General features: G+C 37.8%; 1 protein-coding gene across 1 annotated transcript; it reads left to right on the top strand.

The window, feature by feature from the left end:
- The first annotated feature begins 362 nt into the window (after positions 1-362).
- On the top strand, positions 363-22,812 carry LOC115436208 (F-box/LRR-repeat protein 4-like). Its single transcript, XM_030158986.1, is given in 10 exon segments — positions 363-465; positions 1,929-2,561; positions 3,857-4,193; positions 7,184-7,428; positions 9,866-10,079; positions 15,115-15,168; positions 15,170-15,187; positions 16,301-16,425; positions 16,803-16,990; positions 19,318-22,812. Coding segments are annotated over 9 exon segments (1,842 nt in total). The 5' UTR covers positions 363-465; positions 1,929-2,064; the 3' UTR covers positions 19,482-22,812.
- Positions 22,813-27,319: the final 4,507 nt, after the last annotated feature.

Genomic DNA, 27,319 nt, shown 5'->3' with positions numbered 1-27,319 from the left:
TTTCACGGGTTTTCCTTATTGAATTTTAAATCATGTTTGTTTTTTTTGTTTTTTTATGTATACTTTTACTTATGTGTCAGTTTTTACATGTTTAATCTTTTTTTTTGGTGTGATCTTTTGACATCGATGCTACATGTCTTTCTTTTGTACGACGAATGTTCTGACAAGCCGGAAAAATAAACAGGAACTACACTTTAATTCTCAACTTAGAAAGCAACCATTATTGAAAATACGATTTTTTTCAAATTTAAAAAAATAAATAAACGCGTAGGTGTTGTACCTAAGTCAATTATTTCCTGAGTATTAATAGTCGAATTTATATTTTTCACGCTCGTGCTACGTTTTTCCCACTGTCCCGGAAGGCATCACAAGGTAAAGGTCAGGAATGTGCTTTGGTGGCCGAAAAAAACTCATGAAAAGAAGAGGATTGCTCCTCATGAATGGATATATAGATCTACAGATGCCGTAATTTAAATTCTGTCTTCTCCACGTAGATGTTTATTATTGCTGCTGCGGTAGCTAACAGCGTTAGCTTTGTTTTGACAGGCTGGGTGTGTTGGCTAGCTAACACTAACACTGAGCAGATACTAACAGCAGCTTTTTAGTTCAAATAGACGTTAACAACGTGTTCAGACTAAAACGGAGACTCAAACCGATACGTAACTTTACTAACATAATAAGTCATATATTCAGTAGGCAGACCTATAGATTTGCATTACCTAGCTTGTCTTTGTCAGTTGGCTTATATTCATTGTGTTGTGATGTATTGATGTGATGTTCTCCAAGTTCATATGAATGATTTACATGAACAGGTTGCCTTTAAGAATGCTGTTTCTCATCAGTGTTAATAATCCAGCTAACTGATTACAGACACAGCTTGTGGTTTGGTGTTTGTCCCGTAACTGTAACGTTATAGCCCCAGTGCTAGCCTGCATTTCCATCACGAGTTGCACTCACTTGAGCCATATGTGTTTCTCAGGTTGTAAACAGTGCAGGCAGCAGGAAAGATTGAGGATTTCAAGTTGTATATTAAAGAATTATAGTTTTCTGAATATAACAGGGTTCAGAGTACAACTCTAGACTGCAGTTTAAGGAAGCTGTAATACGCTTATAAAAACATTTGGCCATTTTTCTTTAATTCTGTAAGTTTACCTGATAGGCTGTTAATTCTGTTTCCTTAACACTATGACATTAACAGCTGATTCTAGACTCCTGGGCTGGTAGTCCTTAGTCTGGAGTTTAACAGCCTGTGAATCCATTTGGGAGTTAGCCTGTGACCTGTTTTAACCTGTAGTTGGACAACATTGTAGAGCTTTCACATTTGCATGACTGCAACATAGAGGTTATGTACTCAGGTTAAAATGCAAAAAGTTTTTAGTTTCCTCTGCAGCATGTTTGGGAAGGTCTCAATTTGTGGTGTGGTAACTATGTAGGGTTAATATTGTTATATGTGAGAAGTGGTAACAGTGAGTGACATTTAGGATCATGGTTCACTGCTTTAAGGTTAATTTTTACCCTTTATTTCTGTGAAGTAACAATAAAGGAGGAACAAACTGCAGGATAATAATTTAAGAATAGGTGATGTATCCAGACCAGAGCTTTCTCATTATTTAGTTTGTTAAACCTATTTTAATATTCATCTTAAAATAACCCAGGTTTATTGCAGGTATTTTCCATAATACATGAGATGCCGTTGTCCATAGCCCTCTTAATGAATTAGGGCAAGAAATGTGTATTTAAATATAAAGCTTTTTGTTCAGAGTTAACCGGTTTAGTGATCCACTGATTGAATCCACAGATGATGTGGTTTATATGTCACACATTTGTCCCTTTTGTTTTTTCATTTGGAGGAAAAATAACTTTCTACAGTGTGTCTCCCGCCGTTCTGCTCTCACTCTTGTATGTGTTTGTTTCTGCCTAACCCACAGGTCATGCATGCACCCGGGCGTCTAGCCTGCGCTTTGTCCTCCCCATCCCTACCACTGTGCTTCCAGTAGGTGGAGGCTCTTCCTCCCTCTAGCCTCCATTTCTCCCCACTGCCTCCATCTGCCACAAAACTTCCCTATGTTAACCCTCTTGAGCATGTTTTACTATATTTGTCTGCGGCGACGCTCCAGGAGTGGGACTCGTGGCGAAGCACTGACCAGTCGTCGGGCTGTGGAGTCTGGCCAGCGGGCAGTGCTGCCGGTCAGCGTGGAGGTGGAGCAGTATGCCAAAGAGGTTCTGGACTTCAGCTCCCACTATGGCAGTGAGAATAGCATGTCCTACACCATGTGGAACCTGGCTGGAGTTCCCAACGTGTACCCCAGCTCCGGGGACTTTACTCAGACAGCTGTTTTCAGAGCTTACGGGACTTGGTGGGAACAATGTGCCAGTGCTCCACCACCTTTCCGCCGCACCCCTAAAGGCTTCCACAGCCAGGATTATATTGAGCTGGCCTTTGAGGAGCCTGTGTATCCCACAGCAGTGGAGGTGCTTGAGACTTATTATCCTGGAGCTATTGTCCAGATTCTGGCCTGCTCTCACAACCCGTTCTCCCAGAGTCCACCCACTGATGTCAGGTAAAGACAGTTACCTAACGTTGGACTAAGATTATGGGCATCCTTAGTTTTACACCTAACCAGCCAGTAACAGCTTCTAGAACACTAAGGACACCAGGCAGTGTCACTTGACTAAGGTTATATATTGGGTTCTGCCACATAATTAATGACACATTTGCGGGAGTTGTGACTTGAGTTGCCACTCCAGCAAATCAAATAACAGAATCTCCAAGCTGGTTGGCAATGAACAATAACATTATAAAAAAGTTTCAAGCAAATTCAAATAATCCTCATGGAAAAACGTTAACAGGGGAAACATCTTAAGAAGTGGATTTTCAGATCTGTAGCCACATTTACTGTTTTCTGTGGCAGCAGCATTTTTTTCTTTTGCAGGACCAAATAAACTACTCCAATAATAGTACAGAGAAATAAAACATTAACATGAACATTCGGCACCAGTTATTAAAAAGGAGTTGTACGTTCTGTTGGTTTCATGGGTGTCTAATATACATTTTAACTCAATCCAGTAAACATAAACAATTTCTAGTCTACACATTTAAAGCAAAAATTGAAAAAAGTATTTTGAGTAGAGCTGCAGGATTTTTCTTTAATAGACATTAAGCTGATTTTTATTTTTATTTTTTTTCATTTATCCATGACTAGTACAAGGGAATTGGCAAGGAAAGATTTGTAGAGCTCTCTTCAAACCCATCAGACTCAATTGAGAAAGACATTAATTTTACTGCACAGAAAGCTTTATTTATATGATATAAGCTCATACAATAAACGTCCTTCTTTGTTTGACTGTTTACGGGTCATTTCTGGGCTTTGACCCTCAGGCTTCAACCAAAAATAGCATCTGCAGCAGAATACGAGGGCTGTTCAATAAGTTCATGGCCTCACCCAGAAATACTGGTTGTTATAATACAGGATGTTACATTCTTTCGTGATGGGATTTTGATGCTTGAACATCGATGGACCAAGTGCATTGCTGTAAATGGAGATTATGTTGAAAAATAAAATATGAATTATCAGTCTGTGTTGTTCTGTTCTGGGTGAGGCCATGAACTTATTGAACGGCCCTCGTACAAGCACTAAGCGACTCTGGTCACATGGTGCTCTTTCAGCTCTTCTTTTACATATACAAGTGAAAAAATGTTACATTCTTGGCCTTTAATCTGTTCTCCAAACTATCTGTGTCTTAGATATTGTAAACAAAGATCCTTCTCTTCCCTTCTATAATATCAGGTAGTTATAAATATTCTTTCTGTAGATGGTCCTTTCTAATAGTTTTCTCCACCTTGTCTTTTTTCCAGGTGGGAGGTGTTGTGGTCTGGGGAGCCCACCAAGGTGCTGACACCCCAAGCACGCCAGTTTTCCCCCAACATCAAGCACATCAGCTTCCCAACCAACCTGCTGCGTCTGGAGGTCAACAGCTCTCTGCTGGACTACTACACCGAGCTGGATGCCGTCATCCTGCGTGGGGTGAAAGAGAGGCCGATGCTGGCACTCTATAAGATGCCTGTTATTGACATTAATGACCTGAGTGACAGCGAGGAGGAGCTTTCTGATGTGGGCGGTCCGTTTAGGCAAGGGAGTGACGGCAAGCACCAGAGGACAGGAAACGGTTACTTTGACAAACTGCCCTATGAGGTGATTCTCCGTGATACATATAGTAGGAACCGGAGTGTCAAACTGGATCAGACCAGAAAAATAATAACTTACTAATAATGTCAACTCCAAACTTTTGTCTATGTTGTTGTAGAGTGAAAAAAGTTCAATTATATTAGGAAAATTTTACATTTACAAATTATCCTTGTGAAAATGTGAATAACCTGAACAACCTGAAATTTATTAAGAAAAATAAGTGCGATTTTAACAATATTATCCCTTATGTTATCATTTACACATTTGCATTTCAACTTACAGATCACAGTGGGTCTACAAAGACACAAAACATTTAATAACAGGCAGAATATTGTTAAAATTACACTTACTTCTCTTAGGACATGTCATTTTGTCCATATTTGTTCAGGTCATTCATGTTTTTTGTGAAACAATAGTTTGTAAATGTAAGGTTTTTATGTAATTTAACTTTTTTATTCTAAAACAAAGAGAAAATTTTGGAGTTGTCATTCTTTATAGGTCATTGTGATAGTATTTTACTGGTCCGACCCACTTGAGATTAAATTGGTCTGAATGTGACCCCTGAACTAAAATGAGTTTGACCCACTGACTGGTAATGTCTTCAGTGTAATTTTTGTATTTTACATATTCATCCCACGGGCCAGATTAGACCCTGTTGGTGGGTCAGTTTTGGCCCACAGGCCCTGTGTTTGACACCCTTGCTTTAGACTATCTCCAACAGGATTTTGACAAATGGTGTTATGAAGCCAACGTTAATTTTATGGGTTTGGATTAGCTTTATCTCAGTTTTAAATGTGGTTTTGGGAATATTTGCATTGACCACGAAACCATGAAACAAATTTACAAAACAAAACATGAAGCCAATAATGTGTAATACAAACTGTGCATCCAAGTCAAAAATGATGGTTGTATTTGACAAACAGAAAGAAAACTCTAAGGCACTCTCTTTAAGTATTAAAGGGGTTATATTTATTTAAACCCACTTTTATTAGTCTTTGGTTCATTTATTTGTGTATTTGGACCCTGATAGTTCATAAAATTTGAATTTGAACCCTCCAGGTGCTGCAAAGCTATCTTTATTTTCATTTTGGCAAAAATCGAGTGGATTTCTACAACTCGTTTTAATTCCTTCTTAATTTGTTACGTTTTATAACTAGTTTTGTCACAACATTTGCACATATAAGGTCCAGAGTTCAGACGAACATTTCTCCGAGTACGACATAATTGTTTGTCAGCAGCGGCGGTTGTTGTCCAAACTTGGAGCCCATTACCTAAAATGTTCAGTTGTTGGTTGAACAGGACAGAGCAGCACAGCCAACAACCTGGAGGGGGCAGAGCCTGAAGTGGCTCATGTGCATTTAAAGGGCCAGCGCTCCAAACCACCTTTCTGGTGTCATTACTCAGAAATAGGGTTGAAGATGGACCTGTGGAGTTGAGTTAATGAAGAATTCAGACCCAAGCAGAGCATTTACAGTTTATGTAGACCACAGGAAAAGGTTTTAAAATGCATAATTCCATTTAAAAAAGCAAAATATCACTCCTTTAAAATGCCTTTATTCCCATAGCATGGTCATGTGTAGACCTTTAAAAAAACACTATGGCTGTATTTATTGGAGTAAATCAGCACAGCTAATGTGGCATCTCTTCATGACTTGGACACCCCCCACATGGGTTAAACACTCTAGAGTTTTAGTCTGTAGTTCGATTCCCCAACAGGAATGACATGCAGCAATTGACAAAACATTTTCTTCATGTCAGTCCTCCACTATCCTCTATGTTTCCCTCCACTGCCTCACATTTTCAATCTTTAAAAAAGTTAAATTGTTGCTGTCAATGTTACTTTTCATCATGAGAAAGTACAGCTCTTGTTTGGCTGAATCCTGTCCACAATGACAAATATGAAAACTGTTCAGATTAGGAGCTTTAATTGTGTTAGAGTTAGAAAAGCATGAAGCCAAACCACCAGCAGGACCGCTCCAAGTACTCTGGTCCTCCATCATATCCTTTGTTCTTGTTTTGACATTAGTGTGTAATAATTATTAAATTGTATTATATTGTATTAACGGTTTTAAAAAGGCTGAATTGAACAGAACCCCAGATGGATTGGCAGAGTTTTCCTGCCAAACCCTTTGTTGTCTTTGTGACAAAGAAATAGTGAAATAGTAAAATGGAAAAGGCTCCCCTCTGTCATTCTTTAGTTCTTCCCTTTAAAATACCAATAATACTGCATCATAAAAATTAAGATTCTGATTGTCGTCATGTGAATTTAACATCAGTCAGATGTTGTGTGAAAAACGTGGGATGTCCAGTCACATCAAACTATAAATCATTTACAGCCACCAGTGTTAAAAATCTAACCTTAGCTGCCCTGTTGTTGTGTATATGTTCTCAGTATTTACGAATATAACAAATATATGAACATTGTGGCTTGGACCCTCTCTGACACCTGATCCAGCTCATACTCACAGACACAGAGTCATTTTCATGCCACACAGACGTATCATGTTGTCTGAGCTGAGCTTCAAAACACCAGCAATACTCCTGATATTCGTTCTCTTATCTCCTCTCCAAACCGCTGCCATTAACAGCGGTCTTCACAAGCGCCGTGTGTTGTTTCAGAACACAATATAGCTATTATCTGTCAGCTGATACCCGCTTGAACACAGCGTATTGTTAATTCACCGCAACAAACACTCACACAAGCACAGTCATTCTTTCTCTTTGAGAGGCTCAGAAACACGGTGCAAAACAAGCCGGCTCACCTCCGCACTGATCCCGCTATCAGTGCTTTGTGTCCCAGATAACGACTATTTAGATCTGCCTGACATAGGGGACGCAATTATCATTCTCTACTCTGCTGTTCTCTAGTCTCTGCTAGGTTCTAGGCTCGACTTTCCTACTTTTTTTCCCTTCCCTTTCTGCTTTCCTTTGTATCTTCTCCTTTCTTCTCACCTCACTTTCACGTTTCTAACCGTCTCCCCATCATCTCGCCGTAGCTCATCCAGCTGATCCTGAGTCACCTGACCCTGCCAGACCTGTGCCGTCTGGCCCAGAGCTGTAAGCTGCTGCACCAGCACTGCTGCGACCCGCTGCAGTACACCCAGCTGAGTCTGCAGCCGTACTGGGCCCGGCTGAGTGACGCCTCCCTCGGACACCTGCAGAGCCGCGCACCCCTCCTCCAGAGGCTCAACCTGTCCTGGACGGGCAACCGCGGAGCGCTCACCCTGACCGGCTTCAGCAGGTCAGGCTGCCAGCACGCCACACGAGCTAGAAGGACAGAAATAACCTTGGAAAACTGTCACACAAATACAAACATATTCGTTCATTTTAAGAGAAGGGAGAATGTGACATGAGGAAAAGCAAAGGTGCATCATTTAAAAAAAATAACTTTTTAGCAGCCTTCACCAGTCCGTCAGACTACAGTTTCATCCATATCTGTCCAGATACATGTAAATACATGTAACTGTAGGAAGTGTTTGTTGGTGAAACTGAAGTACTATATAAATTGAATGTATATGATGCCACTGAATAATTCCAACTTCCTAATCTGAGGAAACAGCAACATTGACATTTCTCCACCACTTAAATGAGAAAATGTACCACATCAGCCCTGAATAGACCATGTTTTTGGAAATAACCTAGAAACACGATTAGCTATTGTTCATAAAATTGGGATGTTGTGTTGACTTCATCAATGGGAGGAAAACTACGTAAAATATGCATAGTTTTTAGTCAAATAACAAGATAAAAAGCCTTCACATCAACGAAGGCTGTGTTTTTACAGAATATTATGATGTTGCTGTAAACTTGACCTTTGGCCTTTTGGCTATAAGATGTAATCACATCATAATTTTATCCCGATTTACACTTTTATGTGAAATTTTGTCATTAATAGCTAAAAGTTTCATCCATGTCGCTCCAGATGAACATAATACATGTAATAAAGAACTGTAGGAAGTGTTTGTTGGTGAAACTGAAGTACTACATAAATTAAATATATATCATGCCATTGATTAATTCTATCGTCCTAATCTGAGGAAACAGAAACATTAAGATTTTTCCTCCACTTATATCAGAAAATACCACATCAGCCTGAATAGACCATGTTTTTCGAATATAACCTAGAAACATGATAAGCTATTATTCACAAAACTGGGATATTGTGTTGACTTCATCAATGGGAAGTAACTTGTGTAAAATATGCATAGTTTTTTAGTCAAATGACAACATAAAAAGCCTTCACAGCCACGAAGGCTGTGTTTTTTCAGAATATTATGATGTTGCTGTAAACTTGACCTTTGACCTTTTGGATATAAAATGTAATCATGTCATAATTTTATCCCAACTTACACATTTATGTGAAATTTTGTCATTATTAGCTAAAAGCATATTCTGAGGTCAGAGCGACTTTTACCGTTAACCTTTAATAGTTTGTCCTTAGATCCAGGTGGACATTTTTGCCAGATTTGCTGAAAGACTTTCCAGACGTTCCTTACACTCACACATCCTGATCCATCACACTTTCGGCCACAGCCACAGTAGTAGTATATCCACTGTTAGTACTTGTATTTGGAGTAGTAGTCATAGTAGTTATAGGTATTTGTACTAGTTACTGGTAGTTATACTAGCAATAGTTTTTAACAGTTCTAGTTCAGTTTGCTGTGCATCCATGTGTCTCCCCCTGTCGTCCCCCTTCTACCCCCCCTCCCCCCATCTCTCTCTCTCTATCTCTCTCTCTTCAACCCTCTCTCTTTAACCCCAACTGGTCAAAGCAGGTGACCACCATGAGACTGGGTCTACTCCAGGTTTCTGTTTGTTAAAAGGAAGTTTTTCCTTCATCACTGCCACCAAGTGTTTACTCCTGGAGGATTCTGTTGGTGTCTGTGAATTGGCATAAGAGTCCGGTTTAGATCAGCTCTATATGTAAAATTTCATGAGATAACTTTTGTTATGATGTAGCGCTATATAAATACAATTTGATAGGTTGATTGAGCCACATAAACAGCATTAAAACAACCACCCAGACTAGACAACTGTTGGGAATGAAATTTATGACATGGAAAGACTGACCTTCTCATTAAGACTCACTACTGATAAATGTAAAAAATACTGGGTAAAATGGAATGTGTATGTTAATCAAAGGAATCCTTGAACTTGTATAATCTTATCCTAATTTGTCCTGAACCTGTTTGTATTTTGTTTGTCTGGAGTTTAAACCTGGATGCTCTAACTGTTGTGGTCTGTTTTTTGGGGTTTTTTTTTTTGTTTATTTTGCCTATCATAAATAAATATCTTATTATATAAACATCATATCTTCAGCCCCATGCCCCCTCCCGCACCCTCCGATCCTCCTCTGCTCACCTCCTCGCCCCACCATTAAAACCAAGCACCGAACCTGGGGGGACAGAGCTTTTTCTATTGCTGCCCCAACCCTCTGGAACTCTCTCCCACCTACCATCCAACCATCCTGCTTCGACCTCAAGACCTTCAAATCCCTTTTAAAAACTCCCTTATTTAAGATTGCTTTTAATGTTTAACTGTTTTATATTCATTATTATAAAATATGGAGATAAAAATAAAGTGTAAAAAAAAAAAAAAAAAACCAAAAAACAACCACCCAGACCAGGAGGGTCCCAGTCCAGTGCATGATGAACTTCTTTGTCTCCTTGACCCCTCAGCTTCCTGAAGGCCTGCGGTCCGAGCCTGGTGTGTCTGGAGCTGTCGTGCTGCCACTTCCTGACTGAAGCCTGTCTGGAGGTCGTTTCCCAGACCTGCCCGGGCCTGCAGGAGCTCAACCTGTCCTCCTGCGACCGACTCAACCCACAGGCCTTCACACACATCTCCAAACTCGCCCGGCTCCGGAGGCTGGTTCTCTACCGCACCAAGATAGAGGTAGGGACGGTCAACACTGTAGCTGGGCAACCACAATCACAATGACATTTTACCTGTGGACATAAAGGTGAGCTGTCCAAACACAGCAGGCCGACTGCCGCTTGGTTAATTATGTGTTTTTTTTTTTTTATCTCTAATGTTTTGCTTAACTGTTTATAACATGGAAATTCGCAGGTTGCGTAGTTACTCAAAAGAAATGCTAACGTACATGTTGTTTTCCATTCACTGTTAATTTAGAGGTTTGAAAAGCAGCGTTAATAGCTTGTGTTAATATAAAAGCTTGGCACGATAGCAGCAGTGTATTTGTTATGTTACTTCTCAGCTTTGATTACAGCCTGGACTGAAATCAGGGGTGTCATATATCATCTGTTTGAGCAGGTTTGTGCTTAAAGCTGTTTCTATTCATTTATATATAAAGAGAGTCAAATATATTATTGAGCAGACATGTCAATAAACCCTATGTGATGTACAGGTGTGAGAAAAACAAACAAGATGATATCTAAAATACAGAAAAGACATGGATGTCATTATCAGAAATGCCATTAATCCCTGTTTTTATCTTTATTATTGCACCAATTTGTTAACATTGTTGTGGAATGAGCACAATGAGCAGAATGTCTTTACAGGTTATTTTATAGCAATCCCAGCTTTAAAGTCTCAACATACGGAGACACATATGTTAGATGGATAAAGCAAAAAGTTGCACCTTATCTGCACAGTCAGATGCAGTTGTGAATTAATTCCATGATCTGACAGATTTACAGCGCATTTAAAGTAGCATCTTTATCTTTTCATGTTATTTTCTGCAGAGGGAATAGTCTAAAAACATTGACACCCTCGTAGAAATTAAAGTCTCACAGCTGAAAAAGGTAAATGGTAAACAGAACAAGTCAACTCATACAAAAAATAATCATAAATAATGAAATATTCTGAGTCACAATGACGAAACACAACAAAACAGTTTGGTTTAGTTGAATTTCTTCGCTGATCCTTCATATATTCAACATTAATGACATCATACGGTTTATTAGCATGATGGATCTCTATCTTTTTATGTTATTGTCTGCACAGAGAAGAGTCTAAAAACATCAACAGCCTTATAGAAATCAAAGTCTCACAGCTGAAAAAGGTAATTGATATGCAGAACAAGTCAACTCAAGTAAAAATGAACCATGAATAATTAAATATGCTGAATCATAACAACAAAACAGTTTGGTTGAATTTCTTCGCTGGTCCGTCATATATTCAACATTAATGACTTCATACGGTTTATTAGCATGATGGATCTCTATCTTTTCATGTTATTTTCTGCCCAGACAAGAGTCTAAAAACAGCGACAGTCTCGTAGAAATTAAAGTCTCAGCTGAAAAGGTAAATGATAAGCAGAACAATTCAACTCAAATAAAAATGAACCATAAATAATGAAATATGCTGAATCATAACAACAAAACAGTTTGGTTTAGTTGAATTTCTTCGCTGGTCCGTCATATATTCAACATTAATGACTTCATTCGGTTTATTAACATGGTGCATCTCTATCTTTTCATGTTATTGTCTGCACAGAGAAGAGTCTAAAAACATTGACAATTTTGTAGAAATCAAAGTCTCACAGCTGATAAAGGTAAATGATAAGCAGAACAAGTCAACCCAAATAAAAATGAACCATAAATAATTAAATATGCTGAATCATAACGACAACAAACAGTTTGGTTTTGGTTGAATTTCTTCGGTGGTCCGTCATATATTCAACATTAATGACTTCATACGGTTTATTAGCATGATTAAAACAAGTGCGGTGTCATCTAATTGCTCAAGAGCCGGTGTTTACATGACCCGCTGCGTATTTGATGGCGCATGTTTTGTTATTGTCTTTTAAGCCTGAACTGAGTCAACCTCTGCACTGAAGGGTTCTTAAAGACATGTTCAGGTTCAGACTAGTCTAACGCGGTTAAACCGCCGTCTCGTGTTGTTTGCGTCGCACCTCAGCATTTCTCCAGTGTTTGTCATGTTTCAGACCGGCGGTGTGGGCAGGAGGTAGTGTCGAGTTTCTGCGGTGGAGCCAGGCAGCGCTCTGCAGGTTGTTTATACTGAGGCAGACAGAGCGAGCTGTGTGTCTGTTTGAGCCCCTGACATCTCAGCTGTCATTACCCTGTCACTGCTCTAATTAAATGGCTAGCTCGCCGGAGAGAGGCGTTTATAAAGATGCCAGCGACAGAGTCGAGCACACGCACAACAAACACGCATGCACACAAGAGCCTTTCACTTTCATGTCTGACACTTTCTCCTGCCGCTGAGGTACACGTGTTTGGCAGTCGCAGTGTTGGATTCCCATATCTCTATCCAAGCTGCAGTGCCACTGGAGAGGTTTGTGTCCTCGGTATGGTGGAGTCTGAGGAGATGTGGAAACAGTCTGTTGTGGAGTATTAAATTCCCTTAAATAAGTGTTACCTTGCTGTACCACGCACAAGACAGGAAATCACTTAGCAGGAACTCTGAGTTACATGACTGAACCCGTGACTGTTATTTAAACCTATATTGTTCGTTTGTATACTCGTTAGATTTACAGTCAGATACGGCATTTAGGCGTTTATTCAGAGATCCAAATACACTGTTTTTGCTTTGTCCACATTTTCTATTATTTAACAATGTCGGAATCACAGGGATGTTGAATGCCCTGTCCACATTAATGCAGATTTTTTGCTGATATACTGTATATCTTTTGTCCACACATAAAAGTATTAGGTTGCAAAAACAGAGATTTAAAAAAAAAAAAAAAAAAATTTCTCATGTTTTTTACTGAGTTTCCTTCAAACTTATAAACCAATGCAATATATAAAATAGGAATGATGCACCTTTTTTTGTTTTATATAAATGAACAGATGAACAAAATACCACATAGGGCATTTCAAATGTCACAAATTAAAACACAAAAGTACTGATCAAAATGAAAATGTGCACACTAGTTTTTCTTTTTTTTTCTGTCTTGTTTTTTTTTTTTTTTTTTTCCTTCTCTCTTTTAAGCTTTTTATGTGTACAGCACTTGAAGAATGGACTATGAGAACTATGCTATTTAAGCATAAGCTACTGACTGTCACTCACAAAGACGTAGTCCATGGAAAAAAAGGGAACATGAATTTGAGATGGTGTGAAGCAAAGGAAGCTGTACATGTTATACATCTCCTAAATTTTTGTTGGATGTGTGTCTATATGTATATGTCAAATACAAAATCAGTAAAAAAAAAAAAAAAAAAAGAAAAAGAAAATGTGCATACATATATAGATAACCATATACAAATATATAAATGAATAAAATGAAAATAATAATAATTTTAAAATAATAAATAATAAAATAATAATGATCACCTTAGTCATGAAAACAATAGTCCAAGCTTGCTCCATGAAACCGTCTGATTGGTTGTTAGTCGTCCAAAGACTAGATAGAGTTAACAAAGGAGAGAAAAGGACCCCAGGTTTTGTTAAAGAAATCAGACTGTTTTCTTACAGTGTCTTTAATTTTCTCGAAATAAAGAAAAGACATTAGATCTTTCAAACAAGAGTTAGATGGAGGAGATTTTGAGTCTTTCCAATGAAGTAAAATACATCTATGAGCCACAAGGGAAGCAAAGCAATGACGTTTATTTCCCTGCTAGTGAAACAACCAAGGACTTCAGGAACACCAAAAGTGGACATCGCAAGTCTGGGAGTCAGAGGACGATTGAGAGCTCTTGATAGTGTGTCATAGAAAGAGGACCAAAATAAATCTAACTTTAAACACAAGAAAAACATGAAAAATATGATTAGCAGAAGAAACAGAGCACCTAAAAAAAAAAGAGATTTTTAAAAGCTCTCTGAAGTTTAGACTTTCTAAACTCTGGTTTGTGTGTATCTGTGCGTTCATGGAAAACATACAGATTGTTAAACGACGGCATCACACCCCATTCTGCTCATGTCTCTTATTGATTAGTGTAATGAAGCTGAACCTGAAACATCAAATTCAGGCGTATACATCAGTGTATGACCTGCAGTAGATGGAGGTCAGCACCGATACCTTTTGGAGACGGACCGACAGACGTTATGGACAAATCCACATCACATAAAGAATACACTTCCACAGGCCATCACTTAAGGAAATGCAAGTTTATCTCTGTAGTACATCTTCATGACAGATTAAAGCCTCTACATCTGTTACATCCAGTATTATCCACGATGTCCACAGGTTGGATGACAACAATTGTGGTTGTCTGAAGAGTTTGAAGATGTTTGGAGTCGATTTTGCTTTTTCATGTGGACAGAGATATTTAGTAAAAATGAAGGAAGAAAATGTCTGTTTGGACAAATATCTGTGCTTGATATAGATTGCTCTAGAGTAGAGTAGATCTTATTTTTTATTGTTATTGCTACAGGAACAATGAAAATCCATTTAGCAACTCTGGTTCTGTTGGCAGCAAACACTTAAAATGTAAAAGACTGCATCAAAATATCACACAAAATACTGGAAAATATTGGCAATGTACAAAAACTGCAAAGATAAAATTTTAATTGTACAGAGACTACTAAAATATACAAAAGGTAACTCTACTACAGATAAGACATATGTACAACATATAAGGATATTTACAGGCAATAAAGGATATATAGCAAGCATTTTAAATCCAACTGGCTAGGGGCCGCTACAAACTGATTGCACTTTATGTATTTATCGCATTTTAATTGTATTCTAACTGTATTTTAATTGCATTTTAAATGGTATTTTAATTGTTTTGCACTGTAAAGCACTTTGTGACTCCCTGTCTGTGAAAAGTGCTCTATAAATAAAATTTACTCACTTACTTAGTTATACACAAGGTAAAATTAAAAACCAAGGTGCATGGGTGTGATTATTGTACAGAGTTAGGCTGAGTATTACATTGTCCATTTGACTGGGTACATTTAAGTGGTATATTTAACCACTTGTGCGTAAAAAACTGTACTTGAGTCATGATGTAAGTAGAAAACGCTTCATCTGTTTTGGTCTTTTTCCTTGTTTCTGTTACAGCAAACTGCTATCCTGAGCATTCTGACCTTCTGTATAGAGTTAAGGCATCTCAACCTTGGGCAGCTGTGTGAGGGTGAGTTTGCAAACGCATACAAAGGAGGAAAGAAAGAAGTCCACATTGTTAATAGAGCCTGTAACTGGTCAGTTTCCCATGAGGCCTTGCTCGTTGGTGCAGAGCAGCTTGTCCAGATGATGGCAGAGAAATCAGAGGAGTAGCATCATCTGAGGTCTTAAAAAACATTTTATCTGATTTGATTTATCTATATTTTAATTGTTTTTTGTGTATATCAGGCTCTTTTGCTTGAAATTCCACCACCGAACTTAACATTGTATTTTTAAACTTACCTGTTGACAAAATCTAAGATGATCTACCTCTAATAGTCTATGTAAAACGTACCTTTCCACAGCATATAAATTATTTATCTTTAGATTTACCTGCAACGCTTGAATGAGAAGATGATTATTTGTTTGAAATTCACTTAAATTCTGTGTAAATTGATCTGCAAAATTGATTAAAAATGATGAAATGTAAGTTTCTACAAAACCCTGCAGATGTTGTGGAAAATTTATACATACATGAACCACAGTGTTACAGGATGCAGGATTCCGTATATTTCTCGCAGTGTCATCAGCAGTAAAGAAGAAGAAGTTTGCAACATGTGGCAATAAAAATGCATAATGTCAATGTTTCTTGCATCTAAAGTTTTAATATCCATCCTCTGTTAATGCTGTGCATGCTGTCATTTCCATGGTAAGGTGCCTGCACCGGCTGTTTGGCTGTTAAATTGCATTTCTCTCCTTTCATCTTTGGATGAAAGCATGAAATATGGCCAACATTACCTGACACCAAAGAACAATAACAGCTTCGCAAACACAAATCAGGTCTTGAAAGACTATTCCTTTTTTTTTTTTTTTTTTTCTGGTGGAGGTATTTTCTGTCGGAGCTTTGTTCTCTCTTCAGGAAGCGGGGTTATGTGCCTCCAACCAGCCAGTGCAGTTAATCAGCTTTTATAATCACTGCATTTCAAAAGTTTGCTCATAAAACACAAGACAGAAGTTGGTGGAAAATGGCTGAAGTGTCTGACTGAGTTACTTACCGCTTCATTTTTTTTTTTTCCTTAAAGCATAATTTTGTCAGTCCTGTATAGAGCACAGAAATTTTAATTGCTACCTTTCTCTGCTGAAGATTGAGGACTATGACGTTGTTGCCAGTATGCTGGCCGCTCGCTGCCGCTCACTCTGCTCTCTGGACCTTTGGCGCTGCAGAAACCTGACAGACAGAGGACTGGCTGAACTTGTTTCTGGCTGCAAGTAGGCAACGACACTTCTCATTCTTTTTTTTGGGGGGGGGTTTGTGTCATAAAGCAATTCGGCTAAAAAATTCAGTAGAAGAGAACAGTAAATGCTGCCAGTATTTTCAGCATACACCTTGTTTTTGCTAAATCATTATCACATTACAGTTATCAGTTTGTAAAAGACAGAACATAGCGGTATTAATATTGATAGTGCACTCTCAGACATAGTTAACACAGGATGAACGCTAAAACAACCCCATCCACGGAGCCAGATCTCTAATGTGCGACTCTAAATACAGATCAGATCAGAGCTGATGAGTTTGTCGGTATGTGGGTGAACTGAATCACCTCAGTTTTTCCTGTTTTGCTCGGTGTGTGTTTTTTTTTTCTCAGGATGCTGGAGGAGTTGGACCTGGGCTGGTGTCCCACATTGCAAAGCAGCACCGGATGTTTCCAACACCTCGCTCGCAACCTGCCGCGCCTGCGCAAGCTCTTCCTCACTGCCAATCGCACCGTGCGTGACTCAGACATCGAGGAGCTGGCGTCCAGCTGCCCCTCGCTTCAGCACCTCGACATACTGGGTAAAACCTCCGCCGACGCAACGCACAAATGCAAGGGTTTTCTCACTTTTATGGGCTAATAATAGGGATGCACCGATACCACGTTTTTCCAGACCGAGTACGAGTACTTACATTTGAGTACTTGCCGATACCGAGTACCCATACGAGTACTTAATAATCCCATTCCAGTTCTTAGTTCCTTTTGCAAATGTGCTTTATTGTCGTTGTCATTAGTCTGACTGTAACAAGGTGCTGCTACTGACATTTAATGTGTTGGAATGAGTGTTTCTCAATTAATCCACAAGGGGGCGCCGCTCTTAATTAACCATACTGGACAAATACCACGAAGAAGAGTAAAGTTTCTGAGAAGAAGAAAGTCAGTAATAACAAACATGGAGATGACAGAGGCAACCTTGATGTGATACTAATATTGCAGCGTTTTTGCTGGTAAGGTTTAAAAGCTTAGTTTCAGCAGGTAGAGAAAAGAGAAATGACAGATAAGTTTTGTTTTCACTTCTGCTGGTGGTGGTCTGCACCACTCTTTACCCCCGGCCCAGCCCTGGATAGTCGTCCTAAATGTGTCAGTAATTTTTCTCTAACTCACACAGTGGCTCTTTGAACAGATCCTCTACCTCCACAGTTCCCGCTGGTATTCTCCGTCTGGGTACGAATCCACCAGCACCTGGAAAATGGATGGAATGTACGCAGAGGACAAACTGAACGCTGCATCCGTATCTGTCTGAGTCTGTAACGTTACTTGCAGTCAGCGTTACTTTTATCACCATTTATTTTGAAAAATCTCCACACTCTCCACACATTATTCCTCCTCCTCGTACCTGCTGCACTGAACTGTGAATGTCACAAGGCCGTAAGTGGTATCGATGTATTTGTATTGGATTACTTTTACGAGTATGAGTACAAGTACTCACACTGAGTATTGGAGCCGATGCCTAATACTGGTATCGGATCGGTGCATCCCTAGTTAATAATAAGAACCTGTTGCCAGTTAAGGACAGTCTGATGTGACTGAGCATCACAGTTGGTATGGTTATTAATACTTACCATGAAAAGTGAGAGTTTTAGGCCTGCTTTTGTGAGATTGCATGGTCGTAATTTGCATGGCCATGGTTAAAGAAAGCCCAATCTTTGCATTTGAGAAATTCTGGGAAAAAAACAAAACAAAACAAAAAAACTCCCACATTAAGTGCCAACAGAATGCGCATAATATGCCTAATATAAATCTGAATAAAATATTGCTCACCAAGCAAAGTTGCAACAGCAGCCCTCCAGCGGTAATTGCTGTGCACTAACACAAAAGTTCCAGTTGCATAAGTTGACAGGCCTGACAGCAGAGTAGCATGACAAATGTTCATCAGGCTAGCTGTGCTGATGTATCACTTCTACGGCCATTACAAGGTTGCCTGAGTATTTTGTCGGGTCTGAAAGCTGAGGAGGAGCAGACGCATAAAGCATGTTATTCAGGCCTGGACTGGTCAATAATATGTATTAGCTGTAAATAAACAGTAAATCATGCATTCAGCATGAACACTGGGGTAAACGTGTCTCGTTCCTGCCCATTGATTCAGCTTTACAATAACTGATCTGAACAGTGTGTCCTCAGAAAACCTTATTCATTGAGATGTAAGAAAATATCCATGCACTGAAGTTTCACGGCATTAATTTTTATGACTTTGTGCTGTTCTGCATCGATTCTTAGTTAATAGCTTACATGCAGGTTTATGGCAGATAATGGTTAACTATGTGTTTTAAATCACAGTTTTTCTGAAATTAGATATATTAATATGTTAATCAACAATGTTTACAGTATTCCAATTACAGCTGAGGAATATATCGAATTAATTCAGTTCTTCAAGGTTTTTCTTCCTGAAAACTGTCAAAAATTCCTGAGATTATTTATCTGGAGACTTTTTTGCTCAACAAAAATGCTAAATACAACCTGTTTATTTCTTATAATATATTTATTGTGAATGTGTTTCACCGGTTTGTTATGAAATACAGTTTTATTTTAGAAAGAGGATTTCTGAATCACTTTTGTGTTCAGTTCTTACAACCAGCAAACAATATATAACATAGAAAAAAAATCTTTAAGGTAAAATATTTAATTTTTTGACCATGAAGCCCATCTGAAATTGCAAAAAACAAAAAAATCATAATATTGTCTTACACATTATAATTCATACCATATGTCCAGATTCTGTCCGGTATGAACCTCTAATAGTACATTGTTATGTTTGTCCTGAATATCTGTCATATTTTGTTCATATATTAAGTCATATTTTGTACATGTGTTTTATCTTATCGTCATTTTCCTCTTATCTGGCGTCCAGGTACACGTCTGGTGAGCGGTGCCTCCCTGAAGAAGCTCCTCCAGTCTTGTCCGAAGCTGGTCCTCCTAGACGTGTCCTTCTGCTCCCAGATCGACATGAGGGTGGTCCAGGAGCTCTCAGGCCTCTTCCCCAATGTGGCCCTTAAGAAGAGTTTCACACAGTGATCCCAGGATTCCCCCCTGTCCGGACGAGGCCAGTGGAGGACGGTGCTCCCCAGCAGACACTGCCCTGAAGCCAGACGGAGGCAGGATGGACGCAGGACGGACGCTGGTCAACACCTGAGATGAATCTGCACCTGCATCAGAGACCAGATCTTGTTTTTCCAGTTCCATGGATAACTCGCTGGATCCCACTCACAGGATTTAAAAGTTTTTTTTTTTTTTTTTTTTTTTTATGTTGTGTTTTCTTTGGACACTTGAATTTAGGGTCATGCAGTAAATCTGCTACTTCTTCCCAGAATATGAATCACCACTTATGTAATGACAAGCAACACAAGGTTTCGAAAATATGCCTCGATGCTGAATGCAAGACACAAAAAACAACGTTTTTTGAGCAGTCCTCTTTTCAACGTCTTGTTAGGACCACGAAAAGAAGACAGAAATGCGTGAAAGCACACCCTAATTGGAGGAGCTACAGTAAGTCTCGCTGTTCTCATAATCTCGCTGGTTACAGAAACAAAGATCAGAGCCTCGGATGGTGCCTTGTCAGAATCTGCAACAATCATTAACCTTAATTCATGAGGGTCAGCTCTGAGTTACTATTCCATTCTGGAGGCATGTGCCAACACCAAGCTGGTTGAATACAATTACAAGAAATCACACACTGGTGCTGTTGTGTTCCAGCGTACCAGGAGCTTTAAAGGTGAAAACAAAGGTGTGAAAGCAGCTTTATTTCACACGCTGCTCTGGGGATAGCATTAATCCAAACCCAAATGGGCAAGCATCACCACTTAATTTATGTCTCTTTTATGTGTCTTTAAAACGAGCGCACAATTCCATACACGGATCTCATGTCGAAGTGAAAAACACTATCAGGTGTCCTCGTGACTGACAAGGCGTTTTCAACAAAAACACCCTACATGTGAGAGCCTGTGAAGAAGAAGAATGGAAAAGAATTGTTTAAAATTTACATAACCTATAAATGCAGAAGCAGACACAACATCCAAGGCGTCAAATCAACAACAGACAAAGTGTCTCAGTGAAAGAAAAGCGTCAAACAGCGCCGGAGTGGACAGACCAGACCAGAGACGTGCATTAAAAAGCCATTTTTAACTTGACAAGTGGGTTATCGGTACGTTTGTTTAATTTTTGGTAAATTTTAGTAAATGAAGGATCCGAAAGTAGTAAACCTAATCACCCAGGTCCTGCTGTTTTGTTGTAAACCAAAAGAAAAAATACACTTAGAATGGCAAAAAAAAAGTGATTTTTCTGTCAGTTAAAGAAGAATCGTTAAAAAAGAGTAAATGTTGATGTTTCCAGACACTTACTTTTGTGCCTATTTATTATTTGATCATGTTTTATTTGATTATTTTTGGTGTGATAATATATAATGAACTGGTGCCTTTTTTCAACTGAACCTATACAAGGCACATTAAACTAGAGTCTTTTCTGTTACAAGAGTTCATTTATTGTGTTAGGAATCTGTTTTTCTTTTAAAGGAATAATCAATGGAGTGGATTGTTCTGTCGGTAACGCTTTGACTCTGACTCCATTCTGTTATGAACTGTAACGATATCCTGATTCGAAGGTAAACGAAGCTGAAGATTGTTTGCTGACACACGCTACAAACGCTGTATGTGACCTTGGTTTTTGTTGTAAACTCAGGGCAGCGATAATTTCATCTTGTTTTAATTTTTCTGTTTTTATTTTAATCCTGAAACCAGCACAGAACACCGGACTGGGTCAAGTTTTGAGTTTACCTGCTGTTGGTGTCACATTTACACAGAAAACACAGAAGACGCTGATGAACTGAAAAAAAAAAACCCTCACAATCTTTGGGTGTTGAATGTTGTAATTCTGTGATTGTGAAGACGTGGTTTTTTTCTAATTATTTAGTTTTTGTAACGTACAAAGCCACAGATGGAGTGTGGTAAAGAGCATTTCCTTTTTGCAAAAACTTGAACTTTTCATTTTAGCACATGCTAGTAGTCGATATTGAAGAGATATTTGTGCCTTATACTCCTGTCTGAATGTGGTGTGGTGTCCATGTGGTATAAACCATAGTGAAGAGCTTCGCTTGTATGACCTTCAACCAAAGTATAATGAAACCTGTTCTTTTTTTTTTTTTTTTTTTTTTTTAAATTTTAACAACTGTTTACTGGTTTGTTTGCCATTTAGCGACTGTAAATCAGCCATGTGACTATATGCAAAATGATGCTTATTTATAGATCTGTGTGATGAAATTGTTAAGTTATTTAAATTATCAATAATAACAATAATGTACAATCTCTCAGATTTTTGGTTTTCTGACCCAGAATCAGAGAAGTGCTGTTGCTGTTACATCAGTCGGTTAGCTTTAGCCATCGTTAGCACACAGATAATTGTACATCAGATGTGTATTCGACTTCAGGAACAAAAAAAAACTTGTACAACAGTCAGTTTTATTAGAATTTTTTCCAGAAAATCAGTTTGTTGTCCAAATGGAAGAAGTACTGAACTGAAAATATGCCCCTAGAATGGCTGCAGAATCTTTATAAATAATATCCTCAAACTTCCAGAGCTGCTGAAATTGTCTCTGCAGGTCTGGAAGGAGGAGGTGAAACGTGTCAAGGTGATGCTTATCATGTGAGAAGAGAGATTTGGTCCACTGAGACAAAACTAAATGGTAACTTAACTTTTAGAATGACAAACATCATATATGTAAATAATATTAAAAAAAAAAAAAAAAATTCAATTAGGATGCCAGTGACTGCCATAAATACACAATATAGAAAAAAATATTGTGATGTCGCATTTACAATTTTTATGACTTTCTATTCCTGCAGTGAAATATTATCAGGATATAAATATTCATGCCAGTTATCAAGAAATGAAAGTTAGATTTTTATTCCAGATTGAGAATTGAAGAAACCACAAATTAACTTATAGTGTAATGTAAATGATTATTTATGATCAGCACCTGATAAATGTTTCAGAAATCTACAGACAGGCCTTTCGCAACAATTGCAATTTAAAAAAAAAAAAAGAAAAAAATATCAGCTCTGAATCATTTTGTGAGTGTAGATGACACTCTAAACAAAATTAACTGTAAAGATAAAGAACAGCACTTGTTGCAATGGTATTTATCTCAGTATGAAAGTGTATTGTAATATTTGTCATTACAGGTTTAGAACTGGCCCGTTACCAATGAATCGCCTCAATCTGTCCCAATACTTTTGTCCATATAGTGGATTTTTTTTCCACAGAAGGAGCAAGATTTCACATTTCTATTAATCACATAAATGCTGAAAAGTTAAGATTTTAAGTGATTTTTATACAAGATACAGTTTTACCACTTTACAGCTGGTATTTTGTGCTGTTGACAAAAAGTCTCATATTCATGTTACTAAATATGTGTCTAAAATCACTCCTTTATTTAAAACAAAACCAATCAACAAACAAAAAAAAACGCTGTCCACTGCAAAGGACATTCCATAAATTTAAAAACAAAAATCTATCTGAAAAAACTGCTGTTTCCAATCAAGACAATTAAATAATGTTAAATTTAATGTGAAAAAAAAAGCCAAAATTTGTCCTTTCCTGGGTCTCAGGAGGATATCTGTAAACACATGGGATGCATTGCATTGTGGGATTAGTTTAGTTTATTAGTTTATTTGGCAGGGGCCATGTGCACAAAACATTAAACACAGAGTAGAGATGCTGTGGACAACATTATATTGTTCTCATTAATTTCCATGTGTAGTCCCTGTAGCAGGCAAGAAAGAAATTAACCCATAAAGACCCAGCGCTACTTTAGTGACAGTTCCAAAATATTTTTTTCCCCCTATTTTTAAGTGATTTTTTTTTTTATAATTTAGTTTTTTCATTTGGGAAAATACTTTACAACAGAGTAAAACAAGACAAAAAACAACTGAGCACATTTGTATATCATGTTTGAAAAATCAGCAATGGTAAAACATTTAACATAAACACATTCCATATAAGTTCTCTGCCCTCCCCCCCTTTTTTTGTTATATTTTATTAAATTATGTACATTAGAACCAAAACATGTCACATTTCCCCCTTATTTTCACTATTATTTCAAAATCCACACAAGTTTTGACTCCATTACATTCATCCAGTACAAATACAACTCGTTAAGTTTAATCTGGCCTTAATGGGGTGATTTATACAACACATTCTGACCATGAAACGTCTATAGTTTTATGTCAGTTTTTTGAAGTTATTTTTAAGTGATTTATCACTATTTTTAAAAATAATATTATCCTTTGTATTTTGCATTTTTTTCAGTGAAAATCGGGAATTTTCTTGTATTTAATTCAGCGATTATATAGATGTTCATAAAAGATCAGATTAGAGTTGAGGCTTATTATATCAAAAACAGAAAACTGAAGAAGTGACTTTTTCAGTAAAATATGTCAATAACTGATCATAAACCCAGTGTGTCCATCCACTGTCATTGATCCAACTCCATGGGTTTTACTGGTGAATCAATGTTGTAGAAGATGGTGGTGTTTCCACGGTAACTACGGAGCCTCTGAACGTCCAAATGGGTCATATCTGATGACTGTGAAAAGATGATAAACTGTATTGTACTCTAATTATTTCAACGTACTCATAGGATTAGTGGATCAGAAGTTATTTAATAGTTTAGATCAGTAAATGCTTTTGGTCGCCGGTGGCTGTTTGGATCTTTATGGGTTAAAAAGACAAATTGTACAAGAGAATTATAAAGAAAAGCGTCACATGCCCTTAAGGTGTCGAATACAATTGAAGGGAAGAGTCAATGCTGGCAGCCTTGGTTTCTTAAAATCTAGTTTTGTCTTGGTGGAGAAGTCTCTTAAAGTTGTAGTGGCCTTCAGCTGAGTGGAGCTTGTTCCATTGTTTTATGGTTTTGTTTGAGAAAACTGATGTAAGGAGGTGCAGCACTGCCATATAGAAGAAGACTGTTCACAGGAGGGAGTCTCACAGTTTCATATTCACTACTTTAACCACTATTTTCACTGTTCATTCATCTCTCAGAATGTTGAATTGTCCATGTTAAGTCTGTAAAGTAAGTTTCATCTTCATCTGGGTGATTTCAGACACAGTGTGATGCCCCTTAAATACAACATGTGAGCTGAGATAATGAAGTTTCATCCAAGCAGTTTGTCTTGTCTTCTGTATTTGTGCTAAGCCATGATAAACATGTCCCAGAGCACAAACCAAATGGATCCATCTGGGATTGAACATAGAACCCACATGTTCCTAAAGATGCCCGACTGCTCCTTTAACCCTTTATAGTTCACTCACAAAAATACTCTGAAATTCTAAATTTCAACCTTAGTGTGTTATTGCAGGACATGAAAAGACATTATTACATTTGTGTAACTTGTCAAAAAATTGTATTGTCATGTCGAAAATCCAGCTCAGTGAAGTTACCATATTTGGCTTCTTGCCCGTAATCGGCAAAAATTTTAAAAATACAAGACGTACACATAAACAAGTACAACATATAAACAGGTACAACAAACCCTGCCCCTCCCACGTATTGTAGGTTATTTTGGCATCGATCCAGCTGATGTCATCATGTCTATGCATGTGCTGATGTCAGCACATCTATTGTCACTATATATGTACCTAGTTTGAAGTAAATTGAAACAAAATTGATGTTTTTACAGACATTTGAAATTTCGGCCATTATAAGTAAATGGGAGAAGAGAAAAGATTTTAAAAATTCATTAAAAATTTGAACTTTGACCTACTTTTCCCGAAATGTAACCACATCTATTCTGGGTCACTAGCAATCTATAAACCCAATTTGGTACGAATCCAACCAATAGTTTTGCTGCTACAAATGTGAAATTTTGCCTATTGTAAGTAAATGGAGAAAAAAGATTTTAAAAATTCATTAAAAATTTAAATTTTGACCTATTTTTCCCAAAATATATTGACATCTATTCTGGGTCACTGGCAATCTATAAACCCAATTTGGTATGAATTCGCCAAATAGTTTTGCTGCTAGAGACATTTGAATTTTCACCCATTATAAGAAAATGGGGGAAAAAAAAGATTTTAAAAATTCATAAAAAATTTGAACTTTAAACTACTGTTCCCAAAATTTAATCACATTTATTCTGGGTCACTGGCAATCTATAATCCCAATTTGGTATGAATCCAACCAATAAGTTTTGCTGCTGGAGTGTTAACAAAGAAACAAACTGAACCAAAAACCACTTCTCTCCCTGTCGGGGGGCGGGCTAAAAATACAAGAAAAATACATGTGACATAGAAGGAAAATGTATTTTAGAACGTTAGATCAACTTAAGTGCTGATCCAGACCCCTGTCCACATCCACATGATCCCTTTGAACATCACCCCTTACATTAGTACCATTACCTCATGGTACCTAACAAAGCAGGTCCACTCACATTCATACAGATGTGGACCTTACAGACCCTGGAGACCACATTGGACCTCAGATTGTTGACTCACTATACACATTGGAACTGTTGCTGCCACTAGTCACTTTTCCATTGACTCTCAAATTGCGCGAATATAACTTGCACGTAAAAATTTGTCTCATGGAAAAACTGCAATTTTGCCGAAACTCGTTTTTAAATGAAAAGTTTTTGTGCTTGCAAGAGGTGGTTTTTCGAGCATAGCGGAATTGGTATATTGTACAAAACTGGAATAGAAAGACCTTTTTGTGCAACTAGAGTCACATGAACAAAAAAAAAAAAACGGATGTTGACGGATGTTATAACAAGCGAAGAAGAGTTTTAAAACAAACATGGCGCGGTATGTGTGGACACACCAGGAAACCCTATCATTTTTTAATTTAGCACAGGATAGAGGGGTAATAGATAATGATAATGACTATATCTGTAAATCAACACCATATTTACGTTCGTCGCCATGTTTATGGAATGACATCTTGTGACATCTTGCGAAAATAAATTAACAAATCATCACATTTTAGATTTAATGAAAAAAAACATTACGCACTTCGGTTTTTCCAACATTTAGTAAATATCGGTAAAGTTTTGCGCAGATACCCAATGGAAAAATAAACAAATCATCGCATTTTTGATTTAATGGAAAAAACAACATTATGCACTTCTGTGTTTTCGACATTTAGTAAATATCGGTAAAGTTTTGCGCAGATGTCCAACGGAAAAATAAACAAATCATCGCATTTGTGATTTACTGGAAAAAGCGACATTACGTATTTCTGTTTTTTCGACATTTAGCACATATCAGTAAAGTTTTGCGCATATGTCCAATGGAAAAATAAATCATCGCATTTGTGATTTAATGGAAAAAGTGACATTACGCACTTCTGTTTTTTTGACATTTAGTAAATATCTGTGAAGTTTGTGCTTATGTCCAATGGAAAAGCAACTACTGTCTAGTAATATGTGTGGAAATGACCAAAAATAGTCACTTGCCCGATAAAGGGTGAAGACGGCTCACACTCAAATCTCAGTCGAAGCGAATATTTTCCAGTTAGTTTTCAGTCTGAGGTGTGTTTGAAAGCGGGGTGGGTGTGGTAATAGTGTGAAACCCACAGCCGCCCTCCCATTCAGATGATGCAAATATTACTTCAGTGAGTGGAAATTAAGTATCTGCAGCTGAAAGCCATCATATTCTAACAGGCTGAGTGGAAGCCAAAATGTGCACACAGCACATTTATGGGAGTATACTGGGAGTAATCTGCAATACAGCTGAAGATGATAACCTATCAAACAGCAACACAAACACACCGACTTTACTACATGTACAGCGACGATCAGACCCATTTATTCTAGAATAAACACCAGCTTCTTGCTCTTTAAATGCTCAATGTTTGTGTGGAGTAAAAA

This window comes from Sphaeramia orbicularis, chromosome 16 (genome assembly GCF_902148855.1).
Source record: "Sphaeramia orbicularis chromosome 16, fSphaOr1.1, whole genome shotgun sequence".
NCBI lineage: Eukaryota > Metazoa > Chordata > Actinopteri > Kurtiformes > Apogonidae > Sphaeramia > Sphaeramia orbicularis.
Note: the sequence above shows the minus strand (reverse complement) of the source record. Positions and strands in the feature narration are given on the sequence as shown.